General features: G+C 33.5%; 3 protein-coding genes across 4 annotated transcripts; all 3 read left to right on the forward strand.

Moving 5' to 3' along the window:
- The first annotated feature begins 1237 nt into the window (after positions 1-1237).
- Positions 1238-8277, forward strand: LOC115973335 (disease resistance protein RPP2B-like). Its single transcript, XM_031093590.1, has 2 exons — positions 1238-1725; positions 7806-8277. Exons 1-2 carry the CDS (start codon positions 1238-1240, stop codon positions 8275-8277), a joined length of 960 nt encoding a protein of 319 aa, XP_030949450.1.
- Positions 7907-9999, forward strand: LOC115973340. 2 transcript variants are annotated; one of them, XM_031093603.1, is made up of 3 exons: positions 7907-8413; positions 8653-9266; positions 9436-9999. In XM_031093603.1, the coding sequence occupies exons 2-3, from the start codon at positions 8850-8852 to the stop codon at positions 9955-9957; spliced, it is 939 nt and encodes a 312-aa protein (XP_030949463.1). In that variant the 5' UTR covers positions 7907-8413; positions 8653-8849; the 3' UTR covers positions 9958-9999. The 2 variants fall into 2 exon arrangements, with proteins under 2 accessions (XP_030949463.1, XP_030949462.1); XM_031093602.1 differs by having other exon boundaries at positions 7909-8413; positions 8622-9266.
- On the forward strand, positions 9997-17249 carry LOC115973336 (novel plant SNARE 11-like; the record flags this gene model as incomplete). The annotated part of the gene is made up of 9 exons (XM_031093591.1): positions 9997-10004; positions 10748-10841; positions 10970-11007; positions 13927-14015; positions 14804-14883; positions 15156-15212; positions 15382-15474; positions 15564-15638; positions 16793-17249. Coding segments are annotated over 9 exons (624 nt in total), but the record flags the coding sequence as incomplete, so codon positions are not given.
- Positions 17250-18627: the final 1378 nt, after the last annotated feature.

The following is an 18627-nucleotide window of genomic DNA, read 5'->3' on the forward strand; positions in this document are numbered from 1 at the left end:
CCTCATTTTTCCAAATAACTTTCAACAGTACCTATATCACCAATAAACTCAATTTTTTTCAATATTCAGCTATAAGACTCGTGAATCTGTGTGAGGTCCACCACAATACAATATTATGAAGGGGGTGTGAAATTTTCAATTACTCTCTAAAATTAACACTATGTTTAAAGAAAGGGAAAAAAAATTAAGGGAATAGAATTGAAAAAAAAAAAAACCGAAGGAAAAAATAATGCTAAAAAATTATTTTATTTTTTTATTTTTTGTAAATTATAAATGAATAATTCATTAGGAAGAATTAAAAGTAATTTTACAAAAATATTCATAACTTTTTTATACTTTTACGAGGGTACAAGAGTAATCTTGTATAAAAGGTTAATCATTTCTCTTTTTTCTTTCAAATCGGACAGAAACAAAATTTGGAAAAATGTGAGGAATCCCCAGCTTCTATCAATTTTCCCATTTTCTACTTCCTCTCATCCAGTGCAACTAAACATAATATAAAAGGTTTTAACGAATATTTTGTAAGAACTTCCTCAACTACCCATGCTTGTTCACTACTTTCATCTCACTTTCCCTTTTCCTTCTCCCAAACCCACAACACACTTCAATAACTGAAGCAGAGCTCCAATTCCGCTGATTAGCACCTTCAGCCCGAGATATACACAGCTCCGTTCACCGATTTTTATTTCCGGTGAGACCCAAAATCAGCCCCTCCATTTGTTGGGTTTTATTTTGATATTTTTTGTTTTTTCCATGTTCCTCCATTTTTTGTATTGTGTTTACTGAGACATTGCCTCACTTGGCTGTGAATGCTTGTTTATTTATGCCTCTTTTTTTACTCTCTACTCAAGTATAGCTTTAATGCTACTTTTTTTGTTTTTATTTTTTTTTTATTTTAGAAGTTTCTCTGTCTTGTTCCTTTGTTATAGCCATGGTTTTATGAACAATGTCTACTTTGCTCTGCTGTTGGCTTGGGAAAAAAAATTATCTGTACCTAGACCATCTTTGCCGTACATACCCAACACTTGCCCCTGAGTTCTGAACAATGTGACTTTATTTGTGGTTTCTCTTTCTCATAAGGAACAAAAAAAAGGGGTAATGTTTGACTCATCTGATGAAGGGAAAGATTCAAACCATTGCATCAAATAGTTTTTCTTCTTTCATAATTTATTTTCTTTTCAATTTTTCTTCAGTTCTAATTGATTTTTTTTTCCATGCAGATCTATTCCTTGATTCAATGGCTTCAAGTTCATCATCTTTCCCAAGTTCTTCTATTTCTTCTACCAGCAAAAGGACGTATGATGTTTTCCTGAGTTTCAGTGGTGAGGACACTCGCAATACTGCTACGGACTTTATATATTATGCATTAGTAGAGAAGGGCATTAACACTTTTAAGGACGATCAAAAACTTGAGAAAGGAAAAACTATTAAACCAGAACTCCTCAGAGCGATCAAAGAATCCAAATTTGCCATAGTCATTCTCTCAGAAAATTATGCATTTTCCACTTGGTGCTTAGATGAACTTGTAGAGATCATTGACTGCGAGACAAAAAAGGAAATAACAGTTTTCCCTATTTTTTACAATGTGGATCCATCTGATGTGCGAAAACAAATAGGAACTTTTTCACTTGTTAAACATGAAAAACATTTCAAGGAGAAGGTGGAAACATGGAAAGCTACTTTGAGTCATGTGGCCGATCTTGCCGGATATCATGTAAAGAATAGGTAATTTTTATTTGAAACACACACACACACACACACACACATATATATATACACACTAGTCATTTAACCAGTGTGATGCATGGGTTAAATTACTGAATGAGTTTGGAAGGAAAAAAAAAGCATTATATTTGAGTTTATATAGTTACTATTAAGACTTTAAAAAGAAAAATAGTTAGCAACGTAGCATAGATGCATGGAATGCTTGTGAGGAGATGGGTCGATGGCTATAACTATCCACAACAGGCATTGGAATCATTTAAAAAAAATGTAATCATAAATAGGTAATAAATAACACTGTATAACTAAAAAAAATAAATAAAAGGACATAAGAAAATGACTTAATATTTTAAATATATATTCATAGTTAATTAGAATTTTTTTATAGAAAGTAATTAATTGATATCAAGAACATAATAAATTTAGGCCTAAAAAACTAACTGCATAAATAAAATTTTAAATTATCATTTTTTTAAAAATATTTTGTGATTAATATTGAATTAGCAATGTACAAAAATCTATACAGTATACACGTCTAAGTATTACTTTAGTCTTTGTAGTATATTATAAGCCCATACCAATTTAAAAGGAAACTGTGTAGATCTAACTGATAGAGTCACGTAACACAAATATTCTAATAACACTATTGGGAGGTAGTTGGAAACCAAAGCCCAAGTGAAAGATGAAATAAATAAATGAAACAAATTTAGTAAATTTTTTTTTTGGGTATAAAATAATAAAAGTAAGGATGGAATGGTATTTTATGTGTACCTTCCAAGAAGTTGCCTTTCTGCTTAAATGCCCGTTTGTTTCAACTTTTTCAGCCCAAAAGTCACATTTTGAAATAAGCCAGCCCTTTAAGTGCATTTGGTTAGTATAAAACGCAACTTTTTCCAAAAAGTTGCATTTTATACTTGTGAAGAGAACGTACAATTCCATTTTGGAGTCTCAGAATTCCATTTTTGCCAAAAGTCTATGCACGTTTTGATATATCCGTTGGGTGAGTTGGGCAATTACCAAATTAACCCAAAGAATAAAGGATGCTCATGTCTTCGTCTACGCACAGTTCCTCATTCCTCTCAATAACAAATTTCCAAATCCAAACACAAAAAAATCTATAACAAATTCCCAAATCAGCTAAGGGAAAAAAAAAAGTCAATCCCTTGCAAATTAGGATTCCTCAAAATGCAAAACAAAAAAAAAAAAACATCAAAATATTCCTCTCAATAACAAATTTCCAAATCCAAATACAAAAAAATCTATAATAAATTCCCAAATCAGCTAAGGAAAAAAAAAAAAAAATCAATCCCTTGCAAATTAGAATTCCTCAAAATGCAAAACAAAAAAAAAAATCAGAATATAGCAAAATCTTTCAAATGGAGTTTGTACCCATTTGCGTTTGCTTTGCTTTGATCCAATCTTCCCGATCTGCTCTGCTTTGCTCTGAATCATCCCGTTTGTAAGTGGTTGAATTTAGAGAAAAAGAAAAGAATCAAGAAGATTAGGGTGAAGAATTGCATGGGTGTTGCAGACGAAGTGCTGAGAGAAAAAAAAAAATGAAGAGAGGAAGAAGGAAAGCTGGAACGTTCTAGAGTTTGGAGGAAGTGGTAGGGATAAAAAATGGAAAGAAGTAAAAAAAGAAAAGTGTAAGGGTACATGTGTGGAGGAGAAAAAAAGAGGGGGAAAAAAGAAGGAAAAAAAAGAAGAAAGAAATGCGGTAGTGTAGGGAAAAAAGAAGAAGAATGAGGAAATGGTATCACAATATTTTCACAATAAATTTTAAGTGGTAGGTTATTATTAGCTAATAATAGTGAGAAAAAAATAATTTTTTTAGAAAGAGAAAAAAATAATTTTAATAGTACGTTCAAATTAAAATCAGTATCAATTTTTATCACAATATTTTCACAATACTTTTACAATAAAATCAGTATAAATTATCACAATACTTTCACAATAAATCTAAAGTGATAGGTTATTATTGGGAAATTATTGTGTACTCTCGGAATACCATAAATGCGTACTCCCTCCTCTCACATAAATGGTGGATCTCCTTATTAAATTTATGGTGGGACCCACCATTTATGTGAGAGGAGGGAGTACAATTTATGGTACTCCGAGAGTACCTAATAATTTTCCATTATTATTAGCTAATATTGGTGAGAAAAAAATAATTTCACAATATTGATTTAAGTATGAAATAAACTTCCTTATATATACATTGTCCTTTTTGGTAATTTATCTCTCAAACTGCCACTTTTATAAGCACTCAGCTTTTTCAAAAAAACATTTTTTAACAGTTTTTACCAAACACTTAGTTTTTTGAAAAAACACTTTTTTATTATGCACTTTTTGAAAATTCAACTTTTTCAAAAAGCTCAACTTCAAAAAGTTGAACCAAACTCAACAACTTAGAAGTAGCAAAACTCAACTCCCTCACGTGACTATCATCTCCTCTTCTACAACGCCACTTTTTCTTTATCTTTTTATTTCTTTCCCTTTCTTAATTCTCTTCATTCTTATCTTTTCTATGACATTCCCTCGTCTCCTTTTTTTTTTTTAATCTCTTTTTCTCTCATAGTGCTTCTGTAACTCTCTCCTATGTTTTTAATTTTTAATTTTATTTATGTTTCTTTTCCCCCACAATAAGATCATCCATTGCTTTCATTCTCATCTTCTTCTTCCTCTTCTTCTGTCAAATGCTGTAAAAGTTGAAAAATGGGAAACTGTTGGGTTTGGTGGAGTTTGGACCTGTAAAGTTGAGAAGTAGAGAGACACATCAGATCATGAAATTAAGCTTTTATTATTTTGGCCTTTCTATTTTTTTTTTCTTCTAAGTTTTTTGTGTCTTTGTTTTACAATTTTGTGGTACTTGTATCCAGTGAAACAATACAATTTTTTAAAGAGAAGTCAACTTCTGTTAGTGTTAGACAATTTTGAGGTTAATAAATATAAATAATGTGGTGTACCATCATCGCTGCCGACGGTAATTGTTCCATTTTCTTCAACAATGATTCAAGAGTACTCCTTGAAAAACAACATAATTAATTGCCAAAATATAAAAGAAATAGTAGAAAAACAAAGGTAGATCAAAATGAAGTGATAAATAAGGACAAAAATGGCAGACCACGAAAATGCACTTCCAGTTTACTTAGTGGTAATGACTCGGTAGCGCCAGTGATTTTCATGAACATGTTGATCACTTAGTGGCGTTGAGATTGTCAACGATTTTTTTTAAAGACACAGGTGTGCAGTTGGAAAAGAAAAAGTGCTTGCAAATTGCAGTTTTTTTGCTGTCCGGTTATATTTATATGTATCGAGGGAAAACAATAGTATGATACAGTGTAATGATTTGTTTCTTTTGGTTGTGGTTAGTTATTTAAAATTCCAAAAGATACAATTGTTCAGTGTCTTATTTTGCAAAACGAAAAGACACAATTATTTGGTTTTTAAATGTAGTTGTGTGGCATAAATTTATGTAGCCACATGGCGCAATGAGATAAGGTCAACAAAACGTCAAATGTTTTGGCTATTACTTATTATATAGATATAGATATTCAGCTAATCCACTTTTATATATCTAACTTCATTTAAACCTTTAATTGACATATCTTTTTTTATTTATTATTTTTTGAAATAAATAAACCTTCATCAGATCTCATTTAATTTTTGTCATAGCCTATCTATTTACATATTTTTATTTGGTCAGCAGATTCGAACACCTAGTATCTACCATATATATATTTTTTTTTAAGATTAATAAATTCGTAATCTACACCCAAAAGACCAAAACCCACATTATTGTTTAAGAATATTGGTGTTGATAAGGTTTTAATTTTTAGTTGTGGAATGCTGTTTGATGGATGTACAAAATGAGAGAGAAATAATTAAAAAAATTTTAAATTTTAAAAAAATAAAAAATATATTATTATGTGAATGTTTTTGAAAAATGGTCAAAAAAGAAATAAAATTTTATATTAAAATGAACGAAATTTTTGCATGAGATATATTTATTGAGTAATGTTACAGTTATAAACTATTTTATAATATTTCTACAAAATATTAATGTGATCAATTTCTTATTGGTATTCATCTCTTTTTTTTGGAGGAACTCTTATTGGTATTCATCTAGACATACTATTAATTTTTTTTTTCTTTTATCAATAATTACTCATTACATTAGCAATTTGTAAGTGTCTCTAACATTATTCATATTTATTTGATTTTTATGTCTAAGATAGATATTGAGTGAATTAAACGATTGCTAGACTTTGTAACCAAGGTCCACACTCCACATGCAAGTGACCCTTGTCACTATCATGAACCTGCCAATACAATTACTTGGAAAAGCGTAATGAAAAGTGTCTCAGATAGTCATCAATTTTTTTTTTCTACATGGCCACATTCAACGTTCCTTTGTGACGTGCTTGACGGATTGACAAGTCTTGCAAGTCACACATGGCCACATTCATTATTCAATCCATTGTATTCCTATGAAGAAATTTCTAACATAGTTGGGAAAAAAAAAAAATCAATGCTCATGTTGAATATTAGCAATTTTTGTTTTTGCTAAGTGGTACAATTGGTTTTTTTTTGGTTGTGAATACAGACTAAGTTTGATTTCACTGCTTAGGTGCCCAGCGAAAGCAATTCCATCAATGAAGCTAAAATACAAAAAGTGAAAAAATTTACAAAAATTGACCTATATGCAAGTTTGATGAAGTTTGTTTCATCAATCTTTGCATAATTGTATAAAAAGTATAAGTGTTATAGTAATAGTGTATACCTCATCTTTCTATCATATGATTTATATTATTCAATTGTTATCCTATATTTTTTTTTAACTCATACATCAATGTAGCACACTAACCATTAGAAAAAATAATAAAATATAAATAACGAATAAATATTTTATTGAAATATACTGTAGAATAAATAATTTAATGTGGAATTTTTGAAAAAATTTCTGTGTAAAAAAAAAAAAAAGATTCTTATTATAAAATATACCAAAAATTTTACACAAGTGAGGAGATAGAAATATAGATTCTTATTGTAAATGCTAACATGTGAGTGGTGAGCTTGGCGAATTGGTTTGATGAGATAGAAAATTGGTTTGCGAAGGAAGGGTGTTAACGTCTTTTCATAATGAGGGCTTTAATTACATATTTGCCCTTAAAGACTTGAATAATGAGTAGATTTGGTTTAAATCCAACACTCTCGTACTGTGGTTGGTGACAATTGGTTCGGTTCCCATGCAAAGAACAAACAAGAGTCCCATATGATTGATGTACTCTCTCTACTTTGTAGATGTGACAACTGATTGAATTTTGCATGAAAATGATTTGTTCTTTTATCTTTCAGTTTATCTCATCCTTTTTTATTTCCTTCTTTTTCCATGTAAGTATTTATTCCTCTCAGACAAGGTTACATGGATGAAGGAGCCCTAATCAATTTTCATAGACTAGACTAGAGAGCCTTTAATTTTCAAGCATTTTGACTGCACAAGCAGAACAACTGAGCATCCATGTGAACCATAGACAATAGCAACTTTTATTGAAGTTAATTCCCTATAAGATTAGTGCTTAAGAATTTGGATGATGTTAATACCATACTAGTTTGGCATGCACGTACTGGTTTAAACTATAATGTTTATCCTATGCTCAGAGTTCAATTTTCTTCAAAAGACTTTTCACTTCAAAAGACTTTTCACCAGTTTATATAGTGAAGGTTAATCAAAAGCCTCACCACGTTTAGCAAGGTTTCTTTATTGTCCTTTATTCAAACATCTAACATTTTCATTGCTTGCCACGCATTCGAGCTGATGTGACCTGGTCACATGCATTAGTGACCCAACTTTAAAAACCAATCTGACTCTCCTCAGTATGAACAAGCCGTATATCTTGTTTCAATTCTCTTATCTAATTTTGCATGAAAATGACTTGTTCTTTTATCTTTCAATTTATCTCGTCCTTTTTTATTTCCTTCTTTTTCCATGTAAGTTCTTATTCCTCTCAGACAAGGTTACATGGATGAAGGAGCCTTAATCAATTTTCATAGACTAGACTAGAGAGCCTTTAATTTTCCAGCATTTTGACTGCACAAGCAGAACAACTGGCCTCTCGTTGTTATTCATCTGTGGGACCCACTATAATAAAAAAAGTGAAGATACAATTGCCTGGGTCTGGGTCAGGGTCAGGGTGTGATGAGTGGTGGGGAATTGTTTTGTGCATTGTTTTTAAACCCACCGAGGAGCGTAATCATGATTACCAACTGGACTATCTCTTTGAAGTGGATGAATGCCTAATGACTTATTACGCATTTGGACTTGGAGACCCTACTTTTTTTATTAAAATTACGGCAGAATATGGAGGGGAATGGTCTCGTACATATTATACGTCAGAATATGTTAAAGTGGAATCGCATCATCTTTGGCTGCATAGTCTGTCCAAGGAATGTTTACTTCCAACAGAGATTGATAATAAGCGATTCCATGAAGTTGAGCTTGAAATAGAGACCGGGCGCATGGAGGTGGAGAAAATTGGGCTTCGTGTGGTATAAAAGCAAGACATTGAAGATCCCAATTGAGATGCTTTCTTCAGTTGGTGATGAAATCTAGGGTTTGAAGATCCCAACCAAAATATGCGAAGCCCATGATGAGGATGATGGGGAATTCTTTTCTTCACTTCTTTTACCTGTGAGTTATCAACTTTCTTCTTCTTTTTTTTGGCTAAGCATATGTGTAATGCTCTGTTAAACTTCTACTAATATTCAAATGCATATTGAGATTTCTTGTCCCCCTGTAACGGTTTTTTTGTAATTCTTTGTTACTGTTCGACGTATATAATAATGTTTTCTTTTTTCCTTACCGGCTCCGGCATTTGGGTCTGTGGTTCATGCTGAAGAAATTTACAAAAGACACCTTGCCTTGTTCAGATGTTGATTTTCCTCAATGATTTGCACACCTACGTATAATTGAAGTTAGATAAACGAAGGCCTGTTTGTTCTTTCTCTAAAAGGAGCAGCAATAGAAGTGTTCCCATCATCCGTTGGACGTTTGACTGCCCTTCAGGAGTTAAATCTAAGTGATTGCAAAAATCTTGTGTCTTCCTAGCAACATTTGTAGTTTGAAGATGCTAAAAAATCTTCATCTTTTTGAATGCTCAAAATTTGTCAACTTGCCAGAGAATCTAAGGAATCTTGAAAGCCTGTTTAATCTTTCTCTAAGAGGAATAGCAATAGAATTGTTGCCATCTTCCGTTGGACGTTTGACTGCCCTTCGGCATTTGAATTTAAGTGATTGCGAAAATCTTTTGTGTCTTCCTGAAAGCATCTCCCAACTCTCTAGAATTACAAGGCTCAACTTGGATGGTTGCAAGAGGCTTCGATGGTTACCAGATATTCGGTCACAAGATTGTAATATAAATGTAAACAACTGTACCACACTGGAGAGATTCCCAGAAAGCCCAAAAAATTGTCCCTTCTGGTGTCGTCACTTTGATTTCTGTGTCGCGTGTGTCAATTGCTTCAATATTCAATTCTGTGTCAAGGTATTTCTCTCTCTGTTTTCTAAATATCATGTACTTGGGAAATTACCTAATACTCTTCTTCAGTATATATCTATCTATTTAGCTATCTCTGTCTGTGTGTTGGTTTTAATTTTTTATTATTATTATTTTTTATAATGTAATTTTCAACATCACGCTTTGTATATTTCAGGGACTAACAAGTGGTAAATTAGTGGGGAGATTACCTTACGTTCTTCCTGTAAAACAAATTCCAAATGGATTTGAAAAGGCCAACATACGTGATAGTTCAGTTTTGGCATCTCCAAGTTTCCACAGATGCGATTATTCAGTGAACATGCAATTGCCACGGTCGGGGTTTGATGAGTTGTGGGCAATTCTTTTGTGCGTTGTTTTTGTACCCTGCGAGCATTATAATCACTCACATTATCTGATTGAAATCAAATCGAATAAAGTATGGTTTCAACGTATTGCGTCAGAATATGGTAAAATTGAATCGCATCACCTTGCGCTGAGCCTGCACTATTTGAATTTCTTCGATCTGGAAACCCCTGGCTGGTCTATTGATGAGAAGGGATTCCATGAAGTTGAGTTTACAAGCTACCGGGAGCGTGGAGGTGGAGACAGTAGGGTTCCGTTTGTTAAACAAGCAAGACATCACATCAAAGACTCGGATGATTGGGAGGAAGTCTGGGACGATGGGACACGGGCATAGATTGTGAGGAATCCAGTCAAGAGAATTTTTTTCCTCATCTTTTACCTGTGAGTTATCATCTTTCTTCCTACCATTATATAATCTAGTTGTTTCCTTCTTCTTTTTTTGGGACATATACTAGCATTTCTTTTTCTGTTAATTTTATGTTATTTTGGGCTAAGTATATGTAATGCTCTGTTAAACTTCTACTACTATACAAATGCATATTGAGATTTCTTGTCCCTCTGTTAACGGTTTGTTGTAATTCTTGTTTTTCTTTTTCTCCAACAGTCCGACATATATAATAATGTTTTCTTTTTTCCTTACTGGCATTTGGGACTATGATTCATATTGATTTACAAAAGTCTCCTAGCTCGGCTCCTTAGATGTTGATTTTGCTCTATGATTTGCACACTTACATGTAATTGAAGTTAGAAAAAGAAAAGTAATGAAAAAGTGAATTGAAGTTTGCAAAACTTTTTTCTGTTTGGTAATCAAAGAATGAGAAGTGAATAAATATTACAATTTTTCAATGGTATTGTGTTATAATTTGTACAATGAATTTGCTGTATTTAGCACGCACCAACACTTCCTTTGGGTTTTCATCATATCATCTTTTGGTGCAAAGGACGTGTGTTTGTATATCCTAGGGGATAGAATGCAGAAACTAGCAACCCCACAACCAGCATCCATAATGTGAACTATCCTGCAGACATAGGTCAACTGTCTCACTGGTAGTCATGTTTCTTTAACCTGTTTTGTCAGTTATTAAGTTTCCAGTCAAAAAGATAATTTGGACTTGTCTTTTCAGGCTTATCAAAGAGTTTGACAGAAAAGCCAAGGATTTGGAGAGTAGAAATGATCCGGACACTAACAAGATGCTGAATGAGAAAAAACAGTCAATGGTTAGTTGTTAACTTTATTTCTATTTAGCCTTAGATACTATAGATTTTATCCTTTTTTTTTTTTTTTTGAGTCAGTTTATTATATCTTTCTTTCCAAGTGCACTGAATGATTTTCATACTTTATGCAGATCAAAGAGTTGAATTCATATGTTGCTCTTAAAAAGCAGTAAGTTAGCATCTGTCAGAATTTACCATTATTTCAATTCTTAAAGCAGCAGAAGATAATTTTAGGCACCTACAATACATCTGACATGTCATAAACTCTATTTTTAGCGTTGTTATTTTCTTACTATTAGGTTTTTTTAATGCTTTTTGTTGCTCCCTTTGTCCCAAACCATTTTTTGTGTGTCCCAAATTGAGTGCCAAATCATAGAAAACCAAGCATTAAATGATCACTTTTCGGTATTATCCTCTATCAAATAAAATTAAATGCATAAAAGAAGCCAGTTCAAATTGGTGACATTCATTTTTTCTTATATTGTTTTACAACGAAGATATTTTTTAATTTCACTGTTTGTCTTGGTGATGGAAGCCCTTGGGAGAATGTTGGATAAGGCTGTCCATGATGGTCACATGTCAGGTTTTGATGTGGGTTGTTTAGAGGGAAGATCTTTGGAGGTGTCCCATTTGCTCTTTGCGGACGACACTTTAATTTTTTGTGATGCTGATTTGGATCAGGTTTTGTTTCTCCGTATGATTCTCATTTGGTTTGAGGCGGTTTCTGGTCTGAAGATAAATTTAGGCAAGTCAGAGCTGGTTCCTATTGGTATGGTGCATAATCTTGACTTATTGTTGAATGTCCTTGGTTGTAAACAAGGTACCCTTTCAATGAAATATTTAGGCCTTCCTTTGGGAGCTAAATGTAAGGATAAATCAATTTGGAACCCAATTCTGGAGAAGATAGAACGGAGATTAGCAGGATGGAAACGTTTGTACTTATCCAAGGGAGGTAGAGTCACTTTAATTAAAAGCACTCTATCTAACTTACCCACATATTTTCTATCTTTATTTCCTATTCCTGCTTCTGTGGCTAACAGAATTGAGAAACTACAGAGGGATTTTTTATGGGGTGGCATTGGTGATGAACCAAAATCCCATTTGGTCAAATGGGCTACTGTTTGCACTCCCATTGCTTCGGGTGGTTTAGGGCTAAGAAAGGTAAGACTTTTTAATGAAGCTCTACTTGGGAAGTGGCTATGGAGATTTAGGATGGAGAGGGCTGCTCTTTGGAGGCAAGTGATAGCTGTGAAATATGGTTGTGAATGGGGTAGTTGGTGTACTAGGCCTACTAACGGTCCATATGGTGTTGGCTTGTGGAAAAATATTAGTCGGGGGTGGCCTACTTTCTCTCGACACATTCTATATGAGATTGGGGAGAAATTTTGGCAAGACCGTTGGTGTGGTGAAACTTCTCTTGCAGTCACCTATCCTGAATTGTTTAGATTCTACCGAGATCAAGAGGTTAGTGTGGCTGAGGTTATGAAGTTTGATAACGGAATCCTGTTTTGGGATGTAAGTTTCTTTAGGGGTGTGCATGCTCGGGAACTAGAGGCACTGGCCAGTTTCATGGATACCATATATGGTGTGTCGGTTAGAGGGCTTGGTGAGGATAAAATGTGCTGGAAATCTGTTAGAGAGAAGGGCTTCACAGTTAGGGATTATTACAATCTCTTAGTGGGCCCTAATGACTATTGTTTTCCTTGGAAAAGCATTTGGAAGCAGAAGATTCCTTCTCGAGTAGCTTTCTTTGTTTGGACTGTTGCTTTAGGGAAATGCTTAACGATTGACAATTTACGAAGAAGGAAGGTTTGGATATTAGACTGGTGCTACATGTGCAAGTGTAATGGGGAATCGGTTGATCATCTTTTTCTTCATTGTCCGGTTGCAATGGATATGTGGGCTATGGTGTTCGGGTTGTTTGGAGTGAGTTGGGTTATGCCGCAATATGTAGTGGGGCTTCTAGCATGTTGGCAAGGCAGTTTTGGCCGTCATCGAAATGGGTATATATGGCTTATGGTTCCCCATTGCTTATTGTGGTGCCTTTGGAGGGAGAGAAATAGTCGGTGCTTTGAAGATAAGGAGAGATCCATATCAGATTTGAAGCAATTTTTCTTTAGAACATTAATGGATTGGTTGGCTGCTTTGCGGAACCAATCCTTTCCTTCCTTTCTTGATTTCTTAGATTCTTGTAATTTTTGTTCTTGATTGTTTGATCCTTTGTACACTCCCTGTGTACTAGGGTGTTCCATTTTTTGAGATCAATAAACTTTTACTTATCAAAAAAAAAATTCACTGTTAATATATCATGTTTCAATGCATTAAGTTTCTTAAATTTTGTGCTTTATCAAACCTGACACATAATTTGGGTTTTATATTCATAGTGGAATCCATACACACTGCCAACCTCTCCATAGTTAATTGGTTGGCAAATGCCTCAAAGTTACAATTAGATGATAGAATTTGGCAATCATTTCTTGAAAAAACATTATTTTTGCTGCTTAAAGTGGGGGTTGCACCTATTGTGAAAAAGATGAGGGGAAGTAGCATAAAATGGCTAGACCTTGTGCAATGAAGACGTAATTAATGCACCAATAAGAAGAAGTGATTTGATCATGTTGAAGGAGCAAAATGGGTTAGAGAGAGGCAAAGAATAACATCAGTACAATTAGCGAAGAAGGAAATGATAAATAGAATGGAGTGCTATTAGATTAAATATAGTTAAATATGGTAGGATAGAGAAAAAGATACATGTGCTGACCCTCGATAATGAAGGATTGATGGAGTTGGCCCCAATTAGTTGGGACCAATACTTGGCCTAGTTATCTTTGGTTGGGTATTTATTGGAAGAGTTAAGATATTGGATTGTCTTTTGGTCGATGTTGCTTCTTAATCTGGATGAGTCAAGATGCTTTTGTCTAACACTTGTCAAGAAGTCATATTTTGTATGACATTCATCTGAAACTCATTGGCTCATGTGTTAGTGACATCATTTATTTTGTTTTCAAATCTTTTGCACCACTGAATAGTTGCTTGAATGCTTCCGATTCTTTTCTTAAGATTTTTTTTCAATTTGTTGTGGATACAGATATGCGTCCAATCTTGAAAACAAGCGAATTGATCTCTTTGATGGGGGCACGGAAGGATATGGTGAAGATAATGTCTTGCTAGCATCAAGTAAGTGTACATCTTTCTCATTAATGTGCTAATTTTCAATTATGTGTCTACTACTATTGGCAGCCTTTCATGCTAAAATAAGAGTTAATTATAGGTTTAAATAGTCACAAAACCCTATGGCTGATGCATTTTTGTTGTAATGCTTGGATGATTAAGGATACCTGATAAACACATTTCTATCTGGTTCTGGATTTGCTGTGGAATTTTGTCTAATAGAAATAATTATAATAGTTTCTGTATCAAATGAAAAGATGCCTGATTCACATTCCTCACAGTGAAGTTGGTTTGGGTAGCTAGTTTAGTGATTCATTGTAATATGCATTACAGATGGAGTTACCATTGATGGCTGCAAGTAACTCTTTAATCCCCTAAGTACTTGCCAATTTGATGGCTTTAATCTTGCTGAATGATATATCATTGATTTTATAGTTAAGGCTTTTATTTTATCTTTGAGAATATCATTGGATGTAATGTAGTGAGTGTTGTGCACACACACATGACAAGTTAAGATAGAAATGACAATATAAAAATGTCAGTCTCATACTCTCATTGGTATCGTGAAATCAGAGTCACAGTAATATTACACATCAAATACCTTTTTGATGGTTCAGAAATTGTAAATTGCCATTTCTAATGTAACCAATGCATACCTTTAAGTTTAATCTGGAATCATGCCCTGTGTTTGATATATTTCATACCAATTTATGTTACGTCAAGTACTTTATATGTTAAATGTTTGTCAATTATGAAGTATATTTAATGTTGAGGCAGTGGCTATATGTCAGCAGCCATGACAAATCAACAGCTAGTAGATAGTGGAAACCAGATGATGGATGAGACTGATCAAGCCATTGAGAGGTCAAAAAAGGTTGGATTATCTTTGATGATCATTTTGTTATGAAATAAGTTTATTTATTTTGGCAAGTTGGAAATGGATAAGTTTCATAAGCTATTTTGAAATGTGATCATGGTTTCCTCTGTCTTATTAATGGAAAATCTTAACTAAAACTAACTCATGTACTTCATATCCCCACCCCCTGCCTCTAAAGAGTAAGAAAATCTAAAATTAGTTTTACTGTTTTTAAATTATGGAATCATTGCAAAAGAAAAATAATTTCTGTATCTCCATGTTTGTGGTTGACTGTTCAAGACACTGTCAATGTTGGAACAGAGACTGCAGCAGCACTCAAGGCTCAGGTGTGTAATTTTTCTGCTTTAAAAAAATGGATTCCATGGAAGTTTATTAAGTCATATCAAATTTAACTTTCCCTCTCTCTCTCTTCTACAATTTTTCTTTTGTTTTGTTTAATCTTTCAAAAATTTTCCTTGCCATGGAACTAAAGAAATCTATTATATTTATGTTTAGACTGAACAAATGAGTCGGGTTGTTAATGAGCTGGACTCTATCCATTTCTCGATCAAGAAAGCTTCTCAACTTGTGAAGGAACTTGGTAGGCAGGTCAATCTCTAAAAGTATCTTCTTCTTTTTCTTGTCATATATTGACTATTAGTTGTTTCGTATTTTACTTACCTTGTTTATTTCATTAGGTTGCAACTGATAAGTGTATTATGGCATTACTCTTCCTTATTGTTGTTAGAGTCATTGCCATCATTATTGTTAAGGTAATATTATTATCTTTCATTTTCTAAATATTTGATTCTGCTATTGCCATCTGATAACAAATTGGAATCAAATCCATGACATCCCTTTAGTATATAGATCTGGCTTCATTGTTGTGAATACTAGGTCTTCCCCCCCCAAAAAAAAAAAACCATTTTTGTGGCTGTGGAGACCCACATGCCTATTGTTTTTAAATGTGTCTAACTATATATATAGTATTGCCTAACCTATTTTTATGCTTCAATTGGGGCTTTTATAAGCAAGCTGATCTCAGGTTGACCTTGTTTGGTTAACCCTTATTTGCTTAAAAGCTGCAGGAAGAGACTTTTATAATGCCAAATGGTGTAGTGAATCTAAGTCATTTTTTGCTTGCCCAATTAAAAAGTAAAAGAATCTAATTCAGTATATCCTTTTCATTTACAAATCATAGTAACTCCACTAAATAAAAAGAAAAGAAGAAGACAAACACAGTGCATGTGGGTGTAGAAGAGTTAATCTAATTGTTGTCAGAGTTTCATGTTCGTTGGTAATGCACAGATTGCAACTTGTTGTCATCTTTAGGAGAAGTTCAATTCCTTTTCCTTCTGAATTGATTTCTTGTCCACCACATTTGTAGAGGGAAACAATAATTTGAATTTTCTTATTTCAGTTGGATATAGTTTGATGAATGCTACAGACTGATCATAAAATTGGTGGAGATCGGCTTCAGTTGAAAACCAGTAAAATTTAGACATATTTATGTGAAAATAAAAAAAGTTGGAACTTACAGATTTTTTGGAACTTAACTACTTAAGTTGCATATAATTTTGAGTTCAAGGATGAATCGCTTGGTTGTTTCCATAACTGTATTGTCCAGAAAGTATCTATTTCAATGCCTTTAAGATATATATATATATATATATATATTTTCTTTGGGGGGGGGGGGTGTGGAGATAACCTTCTGGAGCTTCTATATTATTCATATCAACAACATGTCTTAAACCTTGCATAGTGAGTTGGTGTCTTAATCACCAAGAACATTCCATGTCTTTGCAGTCTCATGTGACTGTCAAGAGCCATTAGCTTGTGAAAGAGCTGGCGGTATAACGCTGCATTGCCCATTTCTTTCAATTTGCTTAAATTTTTTTTTTGTGAATTATTTATTCTTATGTCTCAGCTCGTGAACCCAAACAACAAGGACATCAAGGATATTCCAGGATTAGCCCCACCAGCAATGACTCGGAAATTACTTTGGAGTGCTAGTTAAAAATTTAGACATGGTTCATCTAATGAGATTGTGATGATGATTTGTCATCTTATTGGATGGAATAGCTTAGCTTGTGATGCTGTTGGTGGCACCTGTTTTATAGAGCTAGTCTACTTGAGTATGGATTTCATTCTAGTGATTTTTCTGCAGAGTGGTCAAACTTTCCCAAACGATAGTCTCTCAAACAACTGCTGGGATTCATTAGCGTCAATTGGAAGTGGTCTGTTTGATTACTTCTTCCCGACTGAAAAATCATTCCTATTTGAGGGAAACTAAAAAATGTGTAGATTGTGTTGGTTCACACCATGTATTTGCTACACTTGTAAGATATTTGATCTACACTTCATAATTTATTTATATTTTTTTTGGGAAAAAATTTTGTTATTTACTATTTATTTTGAGATATTATATCAGCTATTTTTTTGATAGTTATAACAATGAGGAGAAATTCAAACCATGGTTCTCATAAGAGTAGTTAATGTCACTAAATCACAAGGCTCTTGGTATATCTCATGCATTGTTGATTCCATGATGTTCTATATTTTGTCTTCATCGATACAACCCAAGGTTGATTTATATGGTGGATTTATAACTAAAGTACATAGTTGCTAGTTTAAATGTTCTGTGGAAAGTCCCAAAAAAAAAAAAGCTTTGTAGAATGATCAAAATATGATAGGAAATTTTTTTCTTCTAAACATGAGAATATGAGCACCCCCAACAATGGAAAACAGGTAGGAAATTACGTATTGGAAATGCTGGTCAAACATGTTGGAGGTGTGCATTGTGAAATAATGCAAACTAATACTTCTTACAACCGTGGTATTTATCCCAACATTGACCAAGGAAATCACTGCTGTAATATTTTTTCCATTAGGCAAAGACAATTTACGGTAAGTGGCTATGGCTGTTTGGTTAACATACATGCCTCAAATCCCATGGAATATGGATGGCTCTAAATTCAAAATGACTATTAATCATCGTGTTAAGTGTTGATTAACGGTGCAATTTTTCACTAGTACAAAATGTACAAGAGAATAGCAATTCTTTTCGACAAGCAAATCTCTTTCTCAAGTAAAACAAGGTGTATGCCAATTTCTCAAGTAAAACACGGTGTATGCCAACTTTTGCGGGAGATTTCTTTGAATTGGTGGTTTCACCATAAATATCATTTAATTTTTAATTATTTTTTTTTTAATCCAACTTGAGTACATGATTATTGATTAAGCTATATAACACTTTTAGGATTGATTTTTTTTTTTTTGGTCGGACAAGTTTGAACTTGTTTGGAAACTACTCCTCCAAAATGCGTTGGATAGGGATGGCAATGGGGCGGGGCGGGGCCGAAGGATGAGATCTTCGCCCCCGCCCCGCATGGATTTTTCTTGCCCCATCCCCGCCCCGCATGACGGGGAAAATTTCTTACCCCATCCCCGCCCCTTAAGGCCCCCCGAAGCCCCGCCCTACACCGTAAAACTTTATTTCTTGTTAATTTTCCCTACAACTATTACCATTTTTTCAAATAAAATGACATGTTTCAATAATAAAAATATACTTAAAATTATAAATAAATTTATCCTATCAAATTAAACTAATTTTTAGCAAAAACTAAATAATATTATCTAAATGTTTAACAAGACAATATCACAACAAAAATCTCATAACATGATAAAATAAAATTTTAACAAACTTAAAGAAATGGTGTTGTTAAGCAGCCAAATGCCCACATAAAATTACAAAAACAATGA

This window comes from Quercus lobata, unplaced genomic scaffold (genome assembly GCF_001633185.2).
Source record: "Quercus lobata isolate SW786 unplaced genomic scaffold, ValleyOak3.0 Primary Assembly Scq3eQI_89, whole genome shotgun sequence".
Taxonomy (NCBI): Eukaryota; Viridiplantae; Streptophyta; class Magnoliopsida; order Fagales; family Fagaceae; genus Quercus; species Quercus lobata.

Coding starts and splice junctions, on each gene's coding strand:
- LOC115973335 (XM_031093590.1), top strand. CDS start 1,238: ATGGCTTCAAGTTCATCATCTTTCCCAAGTTCTTCTATTTCTTCTACC. Junction 1,726..7,805: donor GGATATCATGTAAAGAATAG/GTAATTTTTATT, acceptor TTAATTTTCCAG/CATTTTGACTGCACAAGCAG.
- LOC115973340 (XM_031093603.1), top strand. CDS start 8,850: ATGCTAAAAAATCTTCATCTTTTTGAATGCTCAAAATTTGTCAACTTG. Junction 9,267..9,435: donor ATATTCAATTCTGTGTCAAG/GTATTTCTCTCT, acceptor TGTATATTTCAG/GGACTAACAAGTGGTAAATT.